At 45.6% G+C, this 20195-nt stretch overlaps 1 protein-coding gene across 1 annotated transcript in view; it reads left to right on the top strand.

Annotated features, from left to right (window-relative positions):
* Positions 1-19643, top strand: part of Kntc1 (kinetochore associated 1) — a 77092-nt gene extending 57449 nt beyond the window's left edge. The window contains exons 46-64 of the mRNA XM_059249551.1: positions 428-599; positions 686-744; positions 848-1064; positions 1576-1649; positions 1856-2066; positions 2184-2293; positions 5472-5518; positions 7315-7393; positions 8904-9022; positions 9413-9548; positions 10105-10200; positions 10743-10799; positions 12974-13028; positions 13236-13299; positions 14211-14340; positions 15211-15300; positions 15775-15920; positions 17259-17349; positions 19429-19643. Coding sequence (XP_059105534.1) covers positions 428-599; positions 686-744; positions 848-1064; positions 1576-1649; positions 1856-2066; positions 2184-2293; positions 5472-5518; positions 7315-7393; positions 8904-9022; positions 9413-9548; positions 10105-10200; positions 10743-10799; positions 12974-13028; positions 13236-13299; positions 14211-14340; positions 15211-15300; positions 15775-15920; positions 17259-17349; positions 19429-19449 — 1974 coding nt within the window. The 3' untranslated portion in view covers positions 19450-19643. The remainder of the gene's footprint in view (positions 1-427; positions 600-685; positions 745-847; positions 1065-1575; positions 1650-1855; positions 2067-2183; positions 2294-5471; positions 5519-7314; positions 7394-8903; positions 9023-9412; positions 9549-10104; positions 10201-10742; positions 10800-12973; positions 13029-13235; positions 13300-14210; positions 14341-15210; positions 15301-15774; positions 15921-17258; positions 17350-19428) is intronic.
* Positions 19644-20195: the final 552 nt, after the last annotated feature.

Genomic DNA, 20195 nt, shown 5'->3' on the forward strand with positions numbered 1-20195 from the left:
CTATATGGGTGGAAGATTTTAGAGTTAGCTTGGGAAACATAGTAAGATCTCACCTCAAAAATAAGTTGAGTAATTAATAATGAAAATTTCCAACTTCAGTGGTTTTTGATTTCTGTCCCAAACTATTTGAAGAGTTTGTCTGGAACTGCCCAAGTCTTATTCTGTGAGCCAGACGGTACCCTCCTCTGTTCCTCTGAATGTGATGTCTCTAGTGTTCATATAGCATGCTTTAGGAGCCAGCCATACAGGGAAAACTAGACATGGACTTGGTTTTGATAGCGTGTGTATCAGGCACGTACATGTGCCACCACGTGCATGTGGAGGTCAGGTTCGCAGGCACTGTGGCAGGGGCCACTGACAAGTGCACGTGGTGCAGATGTTCCAGGACAGGGTGACCCTCACAGGCCTCTTGCTCGCTTCCACACAGGCTCTGAATCTTCTGAGACACTTGAAGTCATACAGAAGAATCTCGCCCCCAGTGGACCTCGAATACCAGTACATGCTGGAGCACGTGATAACTCTGCCGCCTGCTGCCCAGACTAGACTGCCTTTCCACCTCATATTATTTGGCACAGCACAGAACTTCTGGAAAATTCTCTGTATGTTCATTAACTTCCTAGGAATTTTACTTAATAGCTAACTAATTTTTTTCTCACGTGTCATGTCCTTCTACTTCCCTTTCCAGCCTCAGAGCTCAGTGAAGAGTCGCTTCCAACCCTGCTCTTAATTTCTAAGCTAATGAAGGTAACGGGCGGGGCCTGCTAAGGAGCTTCTTGTCTGCAGTCCCTGAGCCTGGCCCAGAGAGCTTATACCACCTCCCCCTCACCGTCACTCTCCTTCTCTGAAGTTCTCCCTAGACACTCTCTACGTGTCTACAGCCAAACACGTTTTTGAGAAAAGCCTGAAGCCAAAGCTGCTCAAGTTAGCACAAGCCAAGTCATCAGCCCTGATGAGCAAGGAAGTGGACAAGCTCACGAAGACCATCGAGTCCTACCTCCTATCCATAGTCAACCCGGAGTGGGCCGTGGCCATCGCCATCAGCCTCACCCAGGAGATCCCAGAAGGTGCGCCGCACTCCGTTCCTGGGACTTGAATTGCCGGCTGATGGTTTGGGTTTCGGCTCTGTCCCTTTTCTGCAGTGCCGGGGATCGATCCCGGGTCTTGTACATGCCAGGCAGGTGTTCTGTCCAGTCATCGGTTTCAGTTCCCAGTGCTCATCAGCTGGAGCTGGCTGGAAGCTCCTGGTCTGTTCCGGTGTCTGAAGGGATTTTCACAAGCTGCCCAAGTCTATTGCATCGGGCCCATTCAGAGCTTGTTTGAAAAGATTCGAAAAGGCAGTGTGGATGGTATTATGCCGTCTGCCGCCACATCCATAGAAAACTTCGTAAGGAACCAGGCGTGGACTGGAAGCTGTGAAGGGTCTCCGTGCTGTTGGTTTCTGTCTTGAATCCTGCTGTCTCATTTCCCTCATCTTTTATTTTTACTGGGTGTTCATTTATAATTTTAGAGTTTTTGCTGCTTTGGTAACGTGTTGTCTCAGGATTTAGATTTGCTCACAGACCTTTGTCCTTCCAGGCCCCTTCAAGATGACTAGCTTGAAATTCTGCCTGTATTTGGCTGAAAGATGGCTACAAAACATCCCATCTCAGGTGAGTCTGAACCATGCTTGCTGAGCAGCGATCTCATCCCCCGTTATCCTAGTACCCAGAAGGGAGAAGAAAGCCCACAGTTGCCGTGACGGGTGTTTTAGGGTGCAGATAAAGTGGGGAGGGCCCATGAAGGCTAAAGATGGATTGTCATCCTCCCTTGAGATTTTTACAGGAAGGCTTTCTCTCCATTTGGAATTTTTTTTAAGGATGAGACATGTGAAAAAGCCCAGGCCTTGCTGAAGAAGCTTTATCTCCAGTTCCGGCGCTCGGGTACCGAAGCCGTGCTCATAGCCCACAAGTTGAATGTTCCGGAATATTTAAGAGCAGTAGGAAAGCCAGCACATCTCATCGTGAGCCTCTATGAACATCCCAGCATAAGCGAAAGACTTCGTACTTCATCTGGCAAAGATTATCCCGGTGGGAACAAAGCTTCGTGGTTTTTGGTCCAGGAAGACCCTCTGTTTTGATTCCCAGTTGTCACATGCCGAAAGCCTGAGTGTTCACTTTCGTACTTTTTTGTCTTGACTGTCTTAGATATTCACGCAGCAGCTAAAGAAATAGCCGAAGTCAATGAAATTAATTTGGAAAAAATTTGGGACATGTTGTTGGAGAAATGGTTGTGTCCCTCAACAATGCCTGGTGAGGTGAGTGAATGCTCACAGCCCCAAGTATGTGGTTAGATAGGAGCTGAGTTTGTGTTCCACACGACACAGCTCTCCAAAGAGGGCACAGACTGGCCTCCCTCCTAGACAGTCTGGCTTTATACCTCAGGCTGGCCTTGCATTTTTATTCTAACACCTCAGCCCCCTCAAGTGTTGAGATTATAGGCCGTACCACCACATCTGACTCCTCAGAGGTCACAGGTCACCTGATGAGTTTAATGAGGTGGTTTGTTTTTCCTTTCTGTTATTCTGGAGCTATTCAAAGGCTCAGCTCATGACTTCACACATTCTTACATATAAGAAGAGGCCTGCTTTTTGACTTGGATTCATGTGATTAACTTTTTATTTTTGAAATGATTTAAAGTGGGATTAGGAACGTTTAAAAACAGTGCAGAAATATTGCTATACACTGTTTACCCAGATTCATTAGTTTCTAACATCTCTCTGCATATACTTCATCCTCTAGTTCTGTTGTCCTTTTTATTCATTTCTCTCCATTGGAGAGTATATTGCATATGCCATGTCCCTTGGCCCCTTAATATTGAAGTGTGTATTCCCTAAGAGCAGGGATTTGCTTAACGACTACAGTTTTAATTGTAAAAAAATCAGAAAAATCACAGCACTTGGGAGGTAAAGGTGGAAAGATCATTGCAAGTGTAAGGCCATCCTTGTCTACACAGCCAAATTAGACCACCAGAGCTACCTACTAAAGACTCAGTTTCAAAAGTAAAAGCCAGAGGATTAAATGCTGAGACAATGCTGCATAAATGATGTTGGTATATGATATTTGGGAGAATATATCTGTTTGGCCCTTCTAGGTGGTATTAATTTACTCATGTGTGTTATTTATGTGCGCATGTGCACATGGAGGTCAGGGGACAAGTTTGTGGAGTCAGTTCTGTCCTCTCTTTACAGGTTATGTTAATTTAGATGCACGTCTTGACTAAGTTGTCCCTTTCTCTAATACATTCTGTTCTTCCCTTTGTAGTTATTAGGGGAAATGTTTTGAGATAATACAGCATAAAATTCTCTACAAATTCTTCCCCTTACCTCATCTGCCCACCCCCACATGTTAGCTTAGCAACATTGATGATTTTTAACATGTTTTAGCTGTGTGGCGCATTAGCAGTTTGGAAGGGTGCAGGCCAATTGCTTTATAAATGTCATCTTTGCTCTGCTCACATTTTTCTGTGACTTAACGTAGCGTATGCGCTTTAGTCACACTGTATAGGTGATGTGTTCTTTTCAGCAGAACACAATAGGCGGCACATGATGCTGACTTTTTAGAAATAGTATAATTAGCATCTAACATTTGTGGAAGAAATTAGTCTTAATCCAGATTTTTCACTAGTTTCTCTGAATTTTCAGGTAGAACTTGATAAGTAGATTCTATAATTCCTGCGCTTAGGTAGGAAGATAATATTCTTGAAACGTAGTTGTAAAAAAATGGTGTAACTAATATGAAATTAAGTATATATTTAGTGGACTTTTCATGCTAATATTTTGCCCAAACTATTTCCAACTCCTGGTGGAGAGCAGTTCCACCGCAGCCTCCCAGGGAGCTGAGACTACTGTAGCTGGGCAGTTTCTGTTTGTTTTATCTTACTGAGCTGGTTGACTGACTTCTCTGCTGGATACTGAACCCGTTGAGTGCCAAGCCTGAGCTCTACTGCTGAGATACATCCCCAGCCCTTGGCTCTTATTTTCACTTTTTTTTTAATTATATTCAAATTGTTCAAGGGAATCGGCTCTCTCCTTCTACCAAGTGGGTCCTATGGATTGAACTCAGACTTCAGACTTGGCAACAAGAGCCTTTACCTATGAGTTAATTATAGATGGTTGTGAGCCACCATGTGGTTGCTGGGAATTGAACTCAGGTCCTCTGGAAGAGCAGCCAGTGCTCTTAACCACTGAGCCATCTCTCCAGCTCCATGCTTAACATTAGGTCTTCAGTATCCCAGGCTGGACTCTAGCTCACCGTGTAGCTAAGAATGGCCACCCAAGTGCTGGGATTGGAGGTGTGTGCTCCCACAGCTGGTCTGTGCTGTGCTGGGGATTGAACCCAGTGCTCCATGCCACTGTGTAAACACTGCATGCCTGAGTCCAGTGCTAGCCTATCCTACCAAGAGCAGTGACTGCTTCTGCGGGACACAGTGTAAGCTCATGTCTACACCCAGCATTTCTGTGAGCCAAGCTCCACATTAGCTCAGGTAGTCAACTGAAAGGTCTGGCAACTAAGAACCATGCCTCACACGGTTCAAACCTGGCCCGGTGCTGTGGGAGCCCTGATGAATGCATGTTAATTTGGTGAGTGACTGACTCACTAAATTCTGTGAGTAGCTCAGTGACAGCACTGGCTGGCATGTCTGATTGAGACCCTGGGCACTGGGGAGGCTGAGGTATGGGAGGAGCCAGCCTCAGCTATGTAGTGAGACTCTATTTCAAAAACAAAACAAAAACCCCACACAAATCTTGGGACCCTTTTCGTTTGTTTTATAGGGCTGTCAGGCCTGGAGCTTGAACATGGTATATAGACCAGTCTTTCCTTGAACTCACAGAGATTCCCCTGCCTCTGCTCCTCAGTGTTAGGACTAATGACTTGCTTTACCATACCAGGCTCCATTCCTTTTAAAATTTATCCAACAAATGTCACCTCCACGAGGACCCAAATGTTTGTGCACTTAAGGCCATGTGTGTGCTCAGAATTAGACTTTCACCTAAAAAGTACCCAGAATGTATTTATTGTGTGAATGATGAGCATGGAACCTTCATTTAAGCAAAAGTCATCATTAGGCAATCACAGTATTTTTTCCACATAAACGTAGTTTTGGTTTTCGTTAATCGTTTTATGATTTTGTGTGTATGAGTGTTTTGCTTGCATGCATGTCCGTGCACCATATGCATGCCTGATGCCTGCTAAGGCCAGAAGAAGATGTCAGGTGCCCTGGAACTGGAGTTACAGACAATTGTGAGCCACCATGTGGGTGCTGGGAATCGAACCCGGGCCTTCTGCAAGAGTAACAAGTGCACTCTTAGCTCTCCAGCCCTATAAACATAGTTTTGTACCTTGGGTTTTTTTGTCATGTATATTGCACTAAGAGGAAAGTTTGTGTATCCATAACCTACAGTCTTTAACTTTCATTCTTCTCTGTTTTCAAAGAAAGCGTCAGAGTTCTTTGAACTTGAAGAGGATGAAGTACTGCACAGGTATGCTTTCCTTCACTGTGGCCTCCCACTTGACATCCAGTAAGGATCTTATTAGGAAACAGATTTAGAAGTTAGATTTGAAAAGACTTCTTGATATGACTTGGGTCAGAGTCTCAGAGAAGAATCATCCATCCATTGCTATGGCAGAGTCTCCACAGGCTGGGAGGGAGTCAATAGCTGAGACTGAGGATTTGAACCCCCTGTGAAAGTTCTAGGACTTCTGTAACAGAGAATGTCCCAAGCAAAGGAAACTTTTCTCTCAGATAGCACCTTGGCCCCAGGGCCCTGTGAACGCTTGTGTTCTAGAACATGTCATGACTCAGATACAAGACAGATTCCTTCGTCTGTGACCAAGATCTTAGGAGTTGTATACTTTCGTCAAATGTGCTCACCGCTTGTTCTGTTGAGAGGACGAGACTTGTATCAGAAGGAATGTGGTAGCCTATTATTGATGCTTGGCCCCAGCATGGGAAGAGGGTGTGGCAGTAAGCTGCCAGCTCTGTGCCATTCCTGCCCTAGACCACAAGTAGCTAAGAGTCCTGCGAGGCCCCGTGGCTGCCTCCTCTCCAAAAATCAAATAGTGAAGGTGGACTTGCAAAACCCAGACAAAAAGATAATTGTTCCTAGTTTTGAGCAGAGCCAGTCACCTACCAACTGTCTGGCTCCTTCCTTCTGAACCTACCTCAGTAGCAGTTTGGGAGGGGGAGTTGTTACTTTTACATATTTTTTTAGTCCAGATCTAACTGTGTGGGCAGTTACACTGATCCTAAACTTGGAATCTTCCTGCCTCAGCCTCCCAAGTGCTGAGATGACAGGTGTGCAGTTCCGGGCCTGGCTGTCTCTCGCTTAGCCTCCACACCCCAAAGACAGGGTTTCTCTGTGTGGCTCCGGCTGTCCTAGAACTCACTCTGTAGACCAGGCTGGCCTCAAACTCAACAGAGATCCGCCTGGCTCTGCCTCCCAAGTGCTGGGATTAAAGGTGTGTGCCACGCCTGGCTTCTTGCTTAGTCTTTTAAGGGTATATGTACCTTTGTCTAACTCAGATACAGCTCCTGGCCTGTCTCATGCTCCAGTTATATGGAAAGCCTTAGAAGCATTTGAAACCACAACAGAAGGAATCCCCAAAGCGTATCTGCAAATGTCTTTTCCACCTGAGAGCTCCCTCTCCTCCAGCCTGTCTAACCCCTCTGGACCTTCCTAGGAGTGGCCTGCCAGCCCTGGAGCTAGAGTCGGGATTCTGTCACTTACCAGGTCCTCCTGGGTCCCGTGAACACAGTCTCCCGTGTGTGCCCTCCCTGTGCCACAGGCTCCAGTGTCAACAGTAGTTCTCGAAGGCTGGCGGGCCAGCGGGCCGTGTTACAGAGATCTCTGAAAGCCGCCTTTGTTCCAGACCTTGTCTTCTTTAGCTGTGAAGGAACTCAAGAAAAAGTGAACCATCCAGACTAGAGGCATGACTCATTGATTAAGAGCACTGGTTGGGTTCCTTCCCAGCACCCACATGGCAGCTCACAACCATCTGTACCTCCAATTCTAGGGGATCTGATGCCCTCTTCAGGCCTCTGCAGGCACCAGGCACACACATGGTGCACAGACACACATACAGGCAAACCACTCACACACACAAAAGAAGTAAACAGAAGTTTAAAATAAAAAGTTTAAACACCTTTGAAAGGGAATGCCATTGGCCCGTGTACTTCTGGCTGATATTTAGGATGTTGCCATTTACTGCAGACAGAAGCACAGCTCTGTTGTATTGTATCTCTAAGTTTAAAAATGTCTCTCTTTTATCCCCCCAGAGTCGTGTATCTCCTGCAGTCTCGTCCGATTGATTATAGTTCAAGAATGCTGTTTGTATTTGCCACCTCTGCCACAAGTGTAAGCTCTAGAAACTCAATCAGAACATGTGGGCATCTCGGCTTGACATTTTCCCCCTGTGTATTTTTTCACACTTGGTTTTGTAAACACAATCCAGATAGTGATGTTATTTGATAAGCAGGGATCACTGCACACACCACACTCCACTTAGTACCGTGAACGCAGCATCTGCTTAGCAGGCCCCATGATGCACCTGTTGGTAGCTCCCAGAGGTGCACTTCGTTCATGGATACTAACTCCCTGATCAGCCAGCATTGCTGATACCAGGGCACTGTACAAACTGGCCCTGGGAAGAAGCTTCTCTTGTCCCCATGCCCGTATGACCTGCTCTGCCTCTAATCACCCACTAGCCTCTCCCCATGCTAAACTTCAGTCTACCTGAGGGGACACACAAACTCTTCAGTCTTCATGATTTTTAATATAGCAGTTTTCTTGGTAGTTTGGTGATGGGTAGGGGGAGAGAGTTTTGTTTTGTTTTTTATTTTATTTTTATTTTGATTTTGTTATTGTTGTGTTTTGTTTTGTTTTGTTTTTTGAGATACAGTCTGGCTTAGACTGTGTAGCCTAGACTGATCTCAAACTCCTGGCAAACCTCCTGCCTCAGTCTTCTTAGTGCTGAAGTAGCAAGTATGAGCTACTGCACCAGCTAACAATATCTTGTGAGGCAGCTGGAGTAGGCAGAGGGAGGGTGAGGACCACGGCACATGGTCCTGAGAGGGACAGGAGGGAAATCTGCGGTCCCGGATGTCAGCTCGTGACAGCTCTACAAGAGAGTCTGTCCTCTAGTCGGTCTTCAAGTATGGCCAGTGTGCATGGGCCAGTTAGCTCAGGCTCAGCAGGGGTGCTTTCCTCCTGATGCCCGTTCTGCCAAGAAGAATACTAACAAATGCACCATCATTAATTGGTGTTAACGTGTATTCAGAGGTGCATTCATTGATGCATAAATATAAGAGTTGACTGATTAAGAAAATTAGTTTTTATTGTTTCATCGAAAACATTTCAAGGGCTGGGTGGTGGTGGCACACACCTTTAATCCCAGCACTTGGGAGGCAGGGGCAGATCACAGAGTTCGAGGCCAGCCTGTTCTACAGAGCAAATAACAGCACAATCAGGCTTCCATCATTTCAAGGGAAGTCCTCTTTGGTTTTCCGTGCTGGCAGTGGTTGTGAGCAGCTGGGGGTGTCACTGTCTTCATTCCGCACGACATCTTACCCACTGCTTTGTTAGCACCAGAAGGACAAATACCAACATCTTGTAAAAGGCAGAAAACAAAGAGCCCTCTTAATATTTTGGCCCTTTGCCTCCTGAAAGAGTCTCAGGAGTTCTCTCCAGGGGTCATGTTGAAGTGCTCTTTTCTCCACTCTGCACTGGTTAAAGCGGAGATAATTGAGTTCAAGAGAAGTGGAAAAATATCCAGGGGAAGGGATGTTCTCGTTACCTAAGCTGAAGCCATTGCCTGACCTCGGCTGCAGGTCTGCCGCCTGACTCTCCAAACCTCTCGGTCTTGCAGACACTGGGCATGCGCCAGTTAACCTTCGCCCACAAAGCACGAGCTCTTCAGTGTCTCTTTTATTTGGCCAACAAGGAAATGATAGAATCTCTCTTCAAAAAGCCCACTGAAGAAATGAAGTAAGTAGAACTTGATGTACTGTATCAGAAAGAAGCAAACAGATTTTATTTTTTCTACTTATTTCTCAGCCATAACTTCTGAGCCCTTGGTGGAATGAATGGCTGCCTCCTAGTTGCTGTGTAAATGCCATCCTATTACCTTGGTTCTTGACCTTTCAGCAAAGGGGAAACAGGCCTATGGGAACTTCTTGTCTCCATCGTTTCCTAGCAACATTCAGAGACTAATGTTTTCTTGTTAAATGGATTTCTATCTATGCCCTATCCTGTGAAGGTATCTGGAAGCCTAAATAGACACGAAACAAGATCGCCTCCTGTCCCCTGCGGTAGCCTTGGTTTTAGACATAAATGTGAACCATAAGAATGGTCCTTACAAACACATCTGTTTTCCAGATCCTATCTGAAGTGTATAACCTTCCTGGCTTCATTTGAGACATTGAATATTCCCATCACATATGAGTTATTTTGCAACAGTCCCAAAGAGGGGATGATTAAGGGCCTGTGGAAGAACCACAGCCACGAACCTATGGTATGTATGTGGTCAGCGAGCATGGCCAAGCAAGGCACCCCTTTTCCTTACAGTCACCTGCCACCCCTCAGCTGACCAGAGCCCTTTGCCCCCAGTAGGTCCAGTGCCCCAGACCTTTCCTGTGTCTGGGCCTGCCGTATGGAATGAGAGGGCAATTTGGAAGGCCCTTTCCACCCTTCTTAGAGTACGTGGGCTAGTCATGCTGTAAACAAGAAGATCACTTGTGCCTCCTTCCAAGGCCCACCCTATAGGGAGGGGTGCCATTCTCTCCCGCCTAGTCACCTTTGGGGAACTAGTCACTGATGGAGTTGGAGCTGGGACAGGAGTGAGGCCAGCAGGCGGGCTGTTCTTGGTTAGAAACAGGAAAGAGAAGAACCTCTCTTTTCATTAGTTAGGAAATGGAGTCCTTCACTGAGACTGGGCATTAGACATTTGTGGGTTATGTCCATGTGTTTTATGAAGGTACTCTACCTTTTCAAAGGCTGTTGGACTGGCTTACTGGTGTCTTAAAGCAATGTTACTTTGTTGTTTTCTTGTTTGGTGTTTTGACTTTCAGGCAGTACGATTGGTGACAGAGCTTTGCTTAGAGTACAGAATCTATGACCTGCAGCTTTGGAACGGGCTCTTGCAGAAGCTTCTTGGCTTCAACATGGTAAGTAAGACTTGGGGCTTCCTGATGCACGACATCCCCAACACGTGTTGAATGAGCACCAGTTACTGACACATGCTGCAAGCATCTGCTCTTGGGCTCCTGCCTGACTAAAGACCACTAGAGAAAGTCACACTGGAAATGACCGTGAGGGGCTGGGAACACGGCTCAGGTGACTGCTTGACAGGCAGCAGGAAAGTCCTGGGTCTCATACCCAGCGTTGCAAGAAACCCAACATGGTGCCCTGTCTGCAATCCCAGCACTCCTGCGGTAGAGGCAGGAGAATCAGAGATGTGAAGTCATGTTCCTTTGCGTATCTAGTTTGAAGCCATCCAGTGCTACATGTGACCCTGTCTCCAAAAGAAAAAGGGGAATGTGCACTATTGCAAGATGTGGTGGTGCCCTGCAACCCCAGCCCTGTCGGGTTGTGGAGTGAGGCCTGTCTCAAAAGCAGCTTTTAAAAAAGTCCAATACTGTGGGTTGAGGTGTGGAAGTTTAGCATTCTGGTAATCCTTCACATCTTCAAATTTTCTTTCCTGTTATAGATTCCCTACCTAAGGAAAGTCTTATCCTCCATTTCTAGCATCCATTCACTGTGGCAGGTATGTGCGTCTCCTTGAAGGTACATTTCATTAAGTTCAATCCCTGTGCTCTGCGTTTTCTGGGCACCTTGTGCTGAGTCATCAACTTCTCAGTATAGAGCAGAACAGGTCAGCGTAGGACGGTGTCCCAGCATCCTCAGCTGGCATTTCGCCTGGGTTCCCTAGGCTTCAGGAGTCATTTGGGACTACTCTAGCCTTTGTTACAGAATGATTTATTTTGATTACACATTGGACTGCCCCTCATAGACCTTGAAGATCGTTCAAGTTGGAGCCTTTATCTGTTCTCTCTTCTTCAGTCTCATGAGTTGTGCGCCTACGTAATCCTTGTACAGAGGTAGATCATTTAGGGGGCCAGTGAGAGATGGCTCAGTGGTAAAGGCACTTGCCAGCAAGCCTGACAACTTGAGTTCGAATCCTGGGTCCCACATGGTAGTTGTCCTCCGACTGTGGTGCATCACTTGCTCACAATAAATAAAATCATAATTTTTTTTTTCTGGTAGTTAAAAGGAGGTTTATTTTGGGGTAACTTACAGCCAGTAAAGGGATTGGTTACAGGATCTGGGAGAGGTGTGGTTCAGTCCAGCATGGTTCTCTGGAGAACTCTGACTCAGTCTGCCATCCAGCATTCAGGATCACGAGAAGCAAAGAGGGCTGACCTAAAATCATAATTTTTTAAAGGTTTTAAAAATAAGTAGGTAATTTATTCTTAGTTCATTAGAATTGTAGAATATACTAAGGAAAACATTAAAACTCTCCTGTACTAAGTGAGATGTGGTGGAGCATGCCTTTAAGCCCAGCACTTGGGAGGCAGAGGCAGGTGGATCTCTATGAGTTCAAGGCCAGCCTGGTCTATGTAATGAGTTCCAGGTCAGCCAGGGCTGTTACACAGGGAAACCCTGTCTCAAAAAACAAAAACAATAAAATTCTCCTTTACTAATCCTTCTGGAGGTACTTTCCTGTTATAAAAGCATACTGGTGTCTGTGTGCATATGTGTACAGACATAAATGCAGGCATGTTTTAAAGTGCTATTTTTCTTTAATTTTGTGTGTGTGTGTGTGTGTGTGTATGTATGTGTGTGTGTGTGTGTGTGTGTGTGTGTGTGTGCACATGCGCACACATGAGTAAAGTGCCTGAGGAGGCCAGAAACTGGAGTTACAGGCAGTTGTGAGCCACCTGACATGGATGCTGGGAACTGAGGTTCTGTCATCTGCGTGAGCAGCCAAAACCCTTAAACACTGAGTTGTCACTCTAGCCCTTAAGGTGGTGTTTCCGTATAACAGGAGTGTCTGAGAGATTGTTCAGTCTCAGGACACAGAGATCTATCTTGGTTTATTACGGTAAAATTCACCCTTTTCAAAGGCATATCATTAAGTGGCGTTTACTGTATTTACGGAGTTGAACAGCCATCACTATTGGCTAATACTAGGATGTTTTCTCCACTTCAGAAAGAAAGCTCAGAGCTGGGACTGTAGCTTGGGGTAGCATACATGAGGCCCTAGGTTTAGTCCCCAGTACTGCCAAAAAAAGAACAAGAGCCCCATATCTGATAGCCATCCTTCCCTTCATCCAGCCCCTAGTGACTCCTGATCCCTGTATGGATTTGTTTGTTTTAGACATTTCACATCACGTGGCTCACACAATATGTGATCTTCCATGTCTGGCTTCTCTCCTATAGCTAAACACTACATTGTAGCATTTTCATTCTTCATTTCTTTTAGTACCAAGTAATATATGCAAATATAGCAGACCCTTGATTTCTGTGTTAGTTCTAGGATACCACCACCCTGCAGAGTCCATAGTCTTTGCCTGAGTCCCATATGTGAAAAAGCATACTATTTGCATGTATCATACCCACTTCCTTCTATACATTTATTTTTTATTCCATTTTACTTAGTTATTTTGTGTGGGTGCGTGTGTATCACACTGTGTGAGTGGCCATCAGAGGACAACTTGTGGGGGTCAGGTCTCACTTTCCACCATCTGGGCCCCTGGATCAAACTCAGGTTGTCTAGCTTGTTAGCAGACACCTATACCCACTGAGCAACCTCACCAGGGTGTGTGTTTAAGAAAGATGTCATCTCTACATTACACTGAACACTGTACAAATTGCTGTAGAAAGAAAACAGTTTCTAGTCTTCTGGACATGGGTTCCTCAGTGCCCATATTTCCACAGGTTCCATACTTCAGCAAGGCTTGGCAGCGTGTGATCCAGATTCCTCTGTTGTCAGGTAAGCTGCTGGCCTCTGAACACTCACAGTAGCGTTTTTGGGTTGTTTTGTGGTAAGACAAGAGTTTTGCACTGTAGCCCAGGCTAGCTTTAAGCAGTGTTCCTGCTCAGCCTCCCAGGGGCTGGGATTACAGGGTGAGCCACCCTGCCGGGCTGACCGTAGCACTGACGTTTGAGTGCCTGTGTGTTTGTCTCCTGTTCTCTTCAGCCTCCTGTCCTTTGAGACCCAGTCAGGTATCAGATTGCTGTGAGAGCCTCATCGCCATCCTAGAGTGAGTAGACGTGTGTTCTCTTATAAGAAAGTAAGACCTGTGGCTTTGAAGTTCCTTCCCAGTCGGGGTCTCTGAACACAGTGGCCCCCGTAGCCATGGCTACTTCTCGGTTTCAGTTATCTGTCACCACCATTCTTCACGTGTGCTGAAAGTTCTCCCCGAAGCTGATGGGCACAACACTCAGGGATTAGTGCCTGATGGAATTGCAGGGTCACAGGGCCTCCTCCTGCTGAGTCCTGCAGTGCTGGCACGTGGATCGTGGGCATCTAAAAGTTTTGCTTGTTTGTTTTTTTGCTCCACCACCTGCCTCAGACAGGGTCTCTCTTTGTAGCCCTGGCTGTCCTGGAACCCGCTCTGTAGACCAGGCTGGCCTGATCCTCCTGCCTCTGCCTCCCAGGTGCTGGGACTGCTCTCAAAGGCTCATTCCTTATGAGTAAGAATGTGCTGTGTACCAGCACTTAGGCGTTTAGAGTAAGAATGTGCTGTGTACCAGCACTTAGGCGTTTAGAGTAAGAATGTGCTGTGTGCCAGCACTTAGGCGTTTAGAGTAAGAATGTGCTGTGTGCCAGCACTTAGGCGTTTAGAGTAAGAATGTGCTGTGTACCAGCACTTAGGCGTTTAGAGTAAGAATGTGCTGTGTGCCAGCACTTAGGCATTTAGAGTAAGAATGTGCTGTGTACCAGCACTTAGGAGTTTAGAGTAAGAATGTGCTGTGTACCAGCACTTAGGCATTTAGAGTAAGAATGTGCTGTGTACCAGCACTTAGGCATTTAGAGTAAGAATGTGCTGTGTACCAGCACTTAGGCGTTTAGAGTGGTTGACAGTGGACCAGAAGCTCTGTGGAAAGTGAGAAAGGCTAATGTGGTCTAGGAATCCGTCAAGCTGCTAACTAATTACTGCCTCTCTCCAAGATGCCCAGTTTCAGATGACCTCGACATGATGGGAGTCGCCAAGCAGTATGTCCAGTTAGAGCTTCCGGCCTTCGCACTGGCTTGTCTGATGCTCATGCCCCACTCTGAAAGAAGACACCAGCAGATTAAGGTATCTTGTATGTTGTTCCTCTCGGGTTGCCAGGACACACTGCCTGTCCTTCAAAAGAGTGCATTTCCTTTCACCAAACCTGTAAAGCATGCATACTCGGTATGGGTGAGGCAGGCTAATGGGAACCAACGAGATTGATTGACTTGCAGCTGAAGGATATCGTAAAATGAGTTTGGACATTATTCCGTTATCTGTGGAAACTGATCTTGGCTGAGCGGAGTGAAGCAAGAAAAGCAGCATTTTAGTGGGACTGCCCTCAGGTCAGGGGTGGCACAGGCATCGTATTTTTTCAGATTTTTTTTTTTGTTTTTGTTTTCTTTTTCAACACAGGGTTTCTCCATATACCTGTGGCTGTCCTGGAACTGTAGACCAGGCTAGCCTTAAACTCAGAGATGAACCTGGCTCTGCCTCCCAAGTGCTGGGATTAAAGACGTGTGCCATCACCCCCACCCAGCTCATTTTTTTTCAGTTTTGAATATAACTGATGAATGTCTAGTTTAAGGAAAAGTGTGTGTAGAAGAGAGTTACAGAGCTCCAGTGAACACCACTCTCCTTCCTTTTGGGCTAGTTGTGTCTTTCCTTCCTCTCCCCCACCCCTTCCCCCACCTCTTTCTTGAGACCGTGGTCTCCTGTGTCCCAGGCTGGCCTCCAGTTCACTGTGTGACTACAGGCCCACTCCATTGTGCCCAGTTTCTTAAGTCTGGGGCTAGAACCTGGGGCTTGGTGCCCGCTGGGCAGACACTCTACCAACTAGGTTCATGCCCAGCTCCCAAATTAAAGAATCCTAAAGAGTTTTTAAAAACCTTCCAGACTTGACAGCAATTAGTAGTAATAATCCTTTTTAATTATGCTTCAATTTTTTTCGCCTAGAATTTCCTGGATTCATGTGATGCTCAGATCATTTTACAGCAATTAGAAGAACATATGAACAATGGCCAGCTAGCAGGATTTTCACATCAAGTAAGGATTTCATTTCATTTTTCTATGTCTGGTCAGAGAAAGCAATTCTTATCCCCCAAATAATATTCTTTCACTCTTATTAAAAGCTTAGGTTTGTAATAGTCAGGTCCCAGGCTGGGGATGTGACTTAGTGGTAGAGCACTCACCTAGCATACTCAAGAGCCTGGATTCAATCCCCAGGATTACATAAAAATAAAAATAAAAAACAAGTGTCATGGTGGTTTACTGCTGTGCCCACTGGAGAAATTGTACCCATAAATACTTGTAATTAGATCCTCTTCCTCACTTAAACAAAAAATCCCCAAGTGGGTAACAACAATAGGTTTCTGTCTGCGTACTGCACTAAGTCCCATGGTCTCCTCCCAGAGGCTTAATCCCAAAGAACTGATAATTCAACTCTGCCAGAAATTCATCATTGACGAAAGACTTAAAATTAAACACATTTCTGATATAATGATGACTTTCATCCCATAGATTAGAAGTCTGATTCTGAATCATGTCATAAATAAGAAGGAATTTGGAATTTTGGCAAAGACGAAATATTTTCAATTGTTGAAATGGCATATGATAGACGCCAATAATATCGCTGATTTGGTAAACTATTTGGCAAATGACTTGAGGTAAGTTAACGTGGGGGAACTCCAGTTTACCATAGAATTTCCTTACAATGTGTCTTGATCTGGAGGAAAACGGCTGTTATAAAGCTGTGTGGTCGTAACTGAAAGCTGCAGTGTTAACCTGCAGCTGCCTGCACATTCGCAGGAGTGCGTTTTCCTGCAGCTTGGAACCTCAAGACATGAATCTGTCATCTAGTAATTAAAGGAGCTGTCTGGACCCTCAAAATAGGTTTCTCACAGTCCTGCTCTGAACCCTAAATTACATCTTATTCTTAACGCTTGTTTGGCATGCTGCTGGCCTTATGTAACACACCAGTCTTGCTAAGCTCGTTAGCTTTCTACACCCACAAGTTTAGAAACAGTGAGTTGCTTGAGCCGGAGCCATGATTGGATGCGAAAGGTAAGAAGGAAATGGCAGCGGACACTCTAGAAGGGAAAGTACAGCCACAGGCAGGTCATGGCTCCGTCCTCCAGCTGGCCACTCGGGTGCCCTGTGTAAGCATTGCAGCTGGGATGGAAGGGATCCTGGCAGTCAGGAGCCAAGGAACACCACAGAGTCGCAGTAAGCACAGCCGCTTACAGTCCTGCTCCAGGGAAAGGTTCCCAATGTAATAACTGCTCCAGCAGGGGAGGGTTTCCCCAGCGAGGTTGTTAGAGTTCTGCTCAGGTCCGCTCCACTCCTGGCTCCAGCTAAAAGTTGTTACTTCTCTGCTCCACACCGCTCCAGCGGAAGAAGGTCTCACCCAAGCTTCATTCAAGAGATTCACTGGGAGGGAAGAATCCAGGAGGGTGGCGGCCTCTGCCAGGGTGGAAAAAGGCAGCAGCAAACTGAACAGGCACAGGGCTTGTATAGGGCTTCCTAGGAGCGGAGTTTTCCCAGGGTGGAGATGTTCAGGGTGGGAATTGGTCGGATTTCAATCCTTGAGCTTGGGCAAGCTCAGACATTGGCTGGATTTTGTACTCAAGGATTGATTGTTTTTGTTGGTCTGGGGCAGAGTGTATTTCCTTGGCTCTGGTTTCAGGGCCAAAGTGTGTTTCTTTCACTGGCCCTTTTTAACCTTTTGGCTCCAGTTTCAGGGCCAGAGTGGGTTTCTTTGGCTGGCCTTTTTACCCTACACCCTGTCTCCTTTACACCTCATGATTCTAGCTGCCTGTTCATCCTTGGGATCCCGTCATGACTACATTGTTGTATGTGAATGATTGGTATTTTTTGAGTTAAAATTGATCTGTATAATAAACTGTATGTATGTGAAGAATACAGCTTGATACATTTAGCATCTCTTTTGTTGAGGTCATCACCACAGGAATCACCCCCAACTGTCTTGTTCTTTCTGGATCCAGTTTAGATGAAGCATCAGCTTTGATAACTGAGTATTCAAAGCATTGTGGGAAACCTATGCCACCAGATGCCGCTCCTTGTGAAATCCTGAAGGTAAAGCTAGCTAATTATTGCTTCAATTCAAATTTGAGACCATTTATATATATTTTTATATTTATATTTATATATATATATTTTTTAATTAAATTAATTATAGTGTGTGTGTTTGTGAGTGTGTATGTACACTCGTGCTCATATGCACACTCGTGTTCATATGCACACACACGTAGAGGTCAGTCCTTCCACTGTGGATTCTGGGGTCAGATTCCGGTTGCTGAGTTTACATGACAAGCACTTACATGTGCTAATAAGCACCTTGCCAGCCTTACCGTTTCTATTTCTAGTCTTGCAGCTGACTACATTTTCTAGCAATAATCATGTTTTTTGTTTTGTTTTGTTTTGTTTTGAGCTGAGGATCGAACCCAGGGCCTCGCGCTTGCTAGGCAAGCGCTCTACCACTGAGCTAAATCCCCAGACATGGCTCAGCCGTTAAAGGCTAGGCTCACAACCAAAAATAATCATGTTTTTATGTGCGTGCACATTCATTTATCATATAACTGGTTTCCTTCTGAGCGCTGTGTTATCTACACAAACCCAGATGGTCTCAGTGTGTCACCCAGTGTTCCAGTGTGTCCTCTGGATGCAGGTGGAAGACACAGAAGCCTGAGTCTGCTGTCGGTGCAGTAAAGAACACAAGTGTGTTCTTTAAATGGGAGTGCATGCTGAAGCAGTGGTTCTCAACCTTCCTAACATCACGACCCTTAACAGCACAGCAGTTCCTCATGCTGTGGTGACCCCCAACCATAAAATTATTTTTGTTGCTACTTCATAACTGTAACTTTGCTACTGTCATGGATCCATATGATTACCAGGGGGTCATGACCCACAGGTTGAGAACCACTGCACTAAAAGAGTGATTAAAAAGTATGTGTGGTGAGTACACCAGCAACATCATTTATGATCATTAGCCCTTTTGTTGTTGTTCTGAGACAGCGTTTCTCTGTGTAGCTCTGGGTGTCCTGGAATTCACTCTGTAGACCAGGCCGCCCTCGAACTCACAGAGATCTGCTTGCCTCTGCCTGTGGAGTACTGGGATTAAAGGCAAGCACTACTACACCCAGCTTCCTTATCAACTACTATGTGCACATCGTTATCTATGCTACATCTTGTTTGTTGATACCAGCATCCGCATGAACAAGAGCAGTGCATTGTACTAGGATACTACAGCAACCATGATGTCACTAAAGCCCCACAGGCTAAGTGACCTGCCTGAGTCATTAGCTGCCTAATGGTCCAGCTGTGAATGGAGCCCCAGGGCCTCTTGACATGCTCCAGTGCACCTGAACTTTGTTACCTTCCATAGAAAACTAGCTGTGTTCATGTCCAGTCAATTGTGCTCTGTGGATATGTTGGTTAGACACTGTTGTGGCAAAATCCGAGGAGAAACAGTTTAAAGGAGCAAAGATTGGTTTTGGCTCCGTTTCAAAGATTGCAGTCCACGGCCATGGCTCATCTTCATCCTGGGGCCAGACTAAGCTGCTCATCACAAGATTGAAAGAGGCAGACAGAGAGTGGCAGGGGCAGGAAACACCTGTCAGGGCACAGCCTAGTGTGCTGAGTCCTCTAACCCAGCCCATCTCCAGGTGCCACCACCTCCAGTGAGGCCAGCAGACTGACATGCAGTGAATGCCACCGGGTAGAGATCAGTGACACCCAGTGCTGACACCATGACAGCACAACATTAACTAAAGAAATGAGAACATTGATGGAGACAACTTTGTAGCCCCTAAAGTTCGTTTCTCTTTAGTCACACCTGTCTTCAAACTCGAGATGCTTTCATATGTGTATATTCACACTGGCCATAGGTTCTGTAGCTTATCTAACAATTTTCTATTTAAAGTCTGAAGCTAGGGCTGGCAAGATGGCTTAGCAGGGAAGAGCAGCCACTGCCAGGCCTGATGATGGAGCTCAATCCCCAAGACCCACAGAGCTGTCCTCTGACACCCGTGCGCATGTGCACTCAAACACACACACACACACACACACACACACACACACACACACAATGTAATAATAATGATAATGAAGCCCTGACACTCATGAGTTATGCTTCTGTTTTTTTCCCCCATTTAGATATTTCTTGGTGGATCATAGTAAATCATACGATTTTTTTCAAAAACAAAGAGGAAGTTTGGAGTCTGCTGTTAACCATATTTATTGCAGTATATAAATTGTGCAATCTATATTTCATTATCCTGAAAAGAATAACTAAGACATTCAATATTAACTATGACTTAAGTATCTCACATGCTGAATTAATAAATATTTTAATATTGGTTCCTTGTGTAGTTTGGAGTCTCAGTTTTTTGTATTGTACATGAAAAAAACAAAATGTAAAAACAGTTCACTCTCAAGCTGGAGAGGTATCTCAGCAGTTAAAAGCACTGACTGCATTTCCAGAGGACTTAGTTCAGTTCTCAATCTCAGGCAGCTCAGAACCGTTTAAATCCAGTTCCCAGGAATCTGATGCCCTCTTCTGGCCTCCAGGGGCAGCAGGCGCACATGGCGCACATGGTGCACATACATATATCCATGCAGCCAAAACACTCATACAGATAGAGTAAAAATAAATAGTCCACCCTTCTCTTGATAAAGAGTCCTGTACTTAGCCGGACATTGGTGGCGCATGCCTTTAATCCCAGCACTTGGGAGGCAGAGCCAGGCGGATCTCTGTGAGTTCCAGGCCAGCCTGGTCTACAGAATGAGATCCAGGACAGGCACCAAAACTACACAGTGAAACCCTGTCTCAAAAAAAAATAAAATAAAATAAAAATAAAAATAAAATACTGTCTTGGGGTGAATGATGGCCCAGCTGGTAAAGTCCTGCTGAGCAAGCACAA

This window comes from Peromyscus eremicus, chromosome 23 (assembly GCF_949786415.1).
Source record: "Peromyscus eremicus chromosome 23, PerEre_H2_v1, whole genome shotgun sequence".
In the NCBI taxonomy this organism is placed as follows: domain Eukaryota; kingdom Metazoa; phylum Chordata; class Mammalia; order Rodentia; family Cricetidae; genus Peromyscus; species Peromyscus eremicus.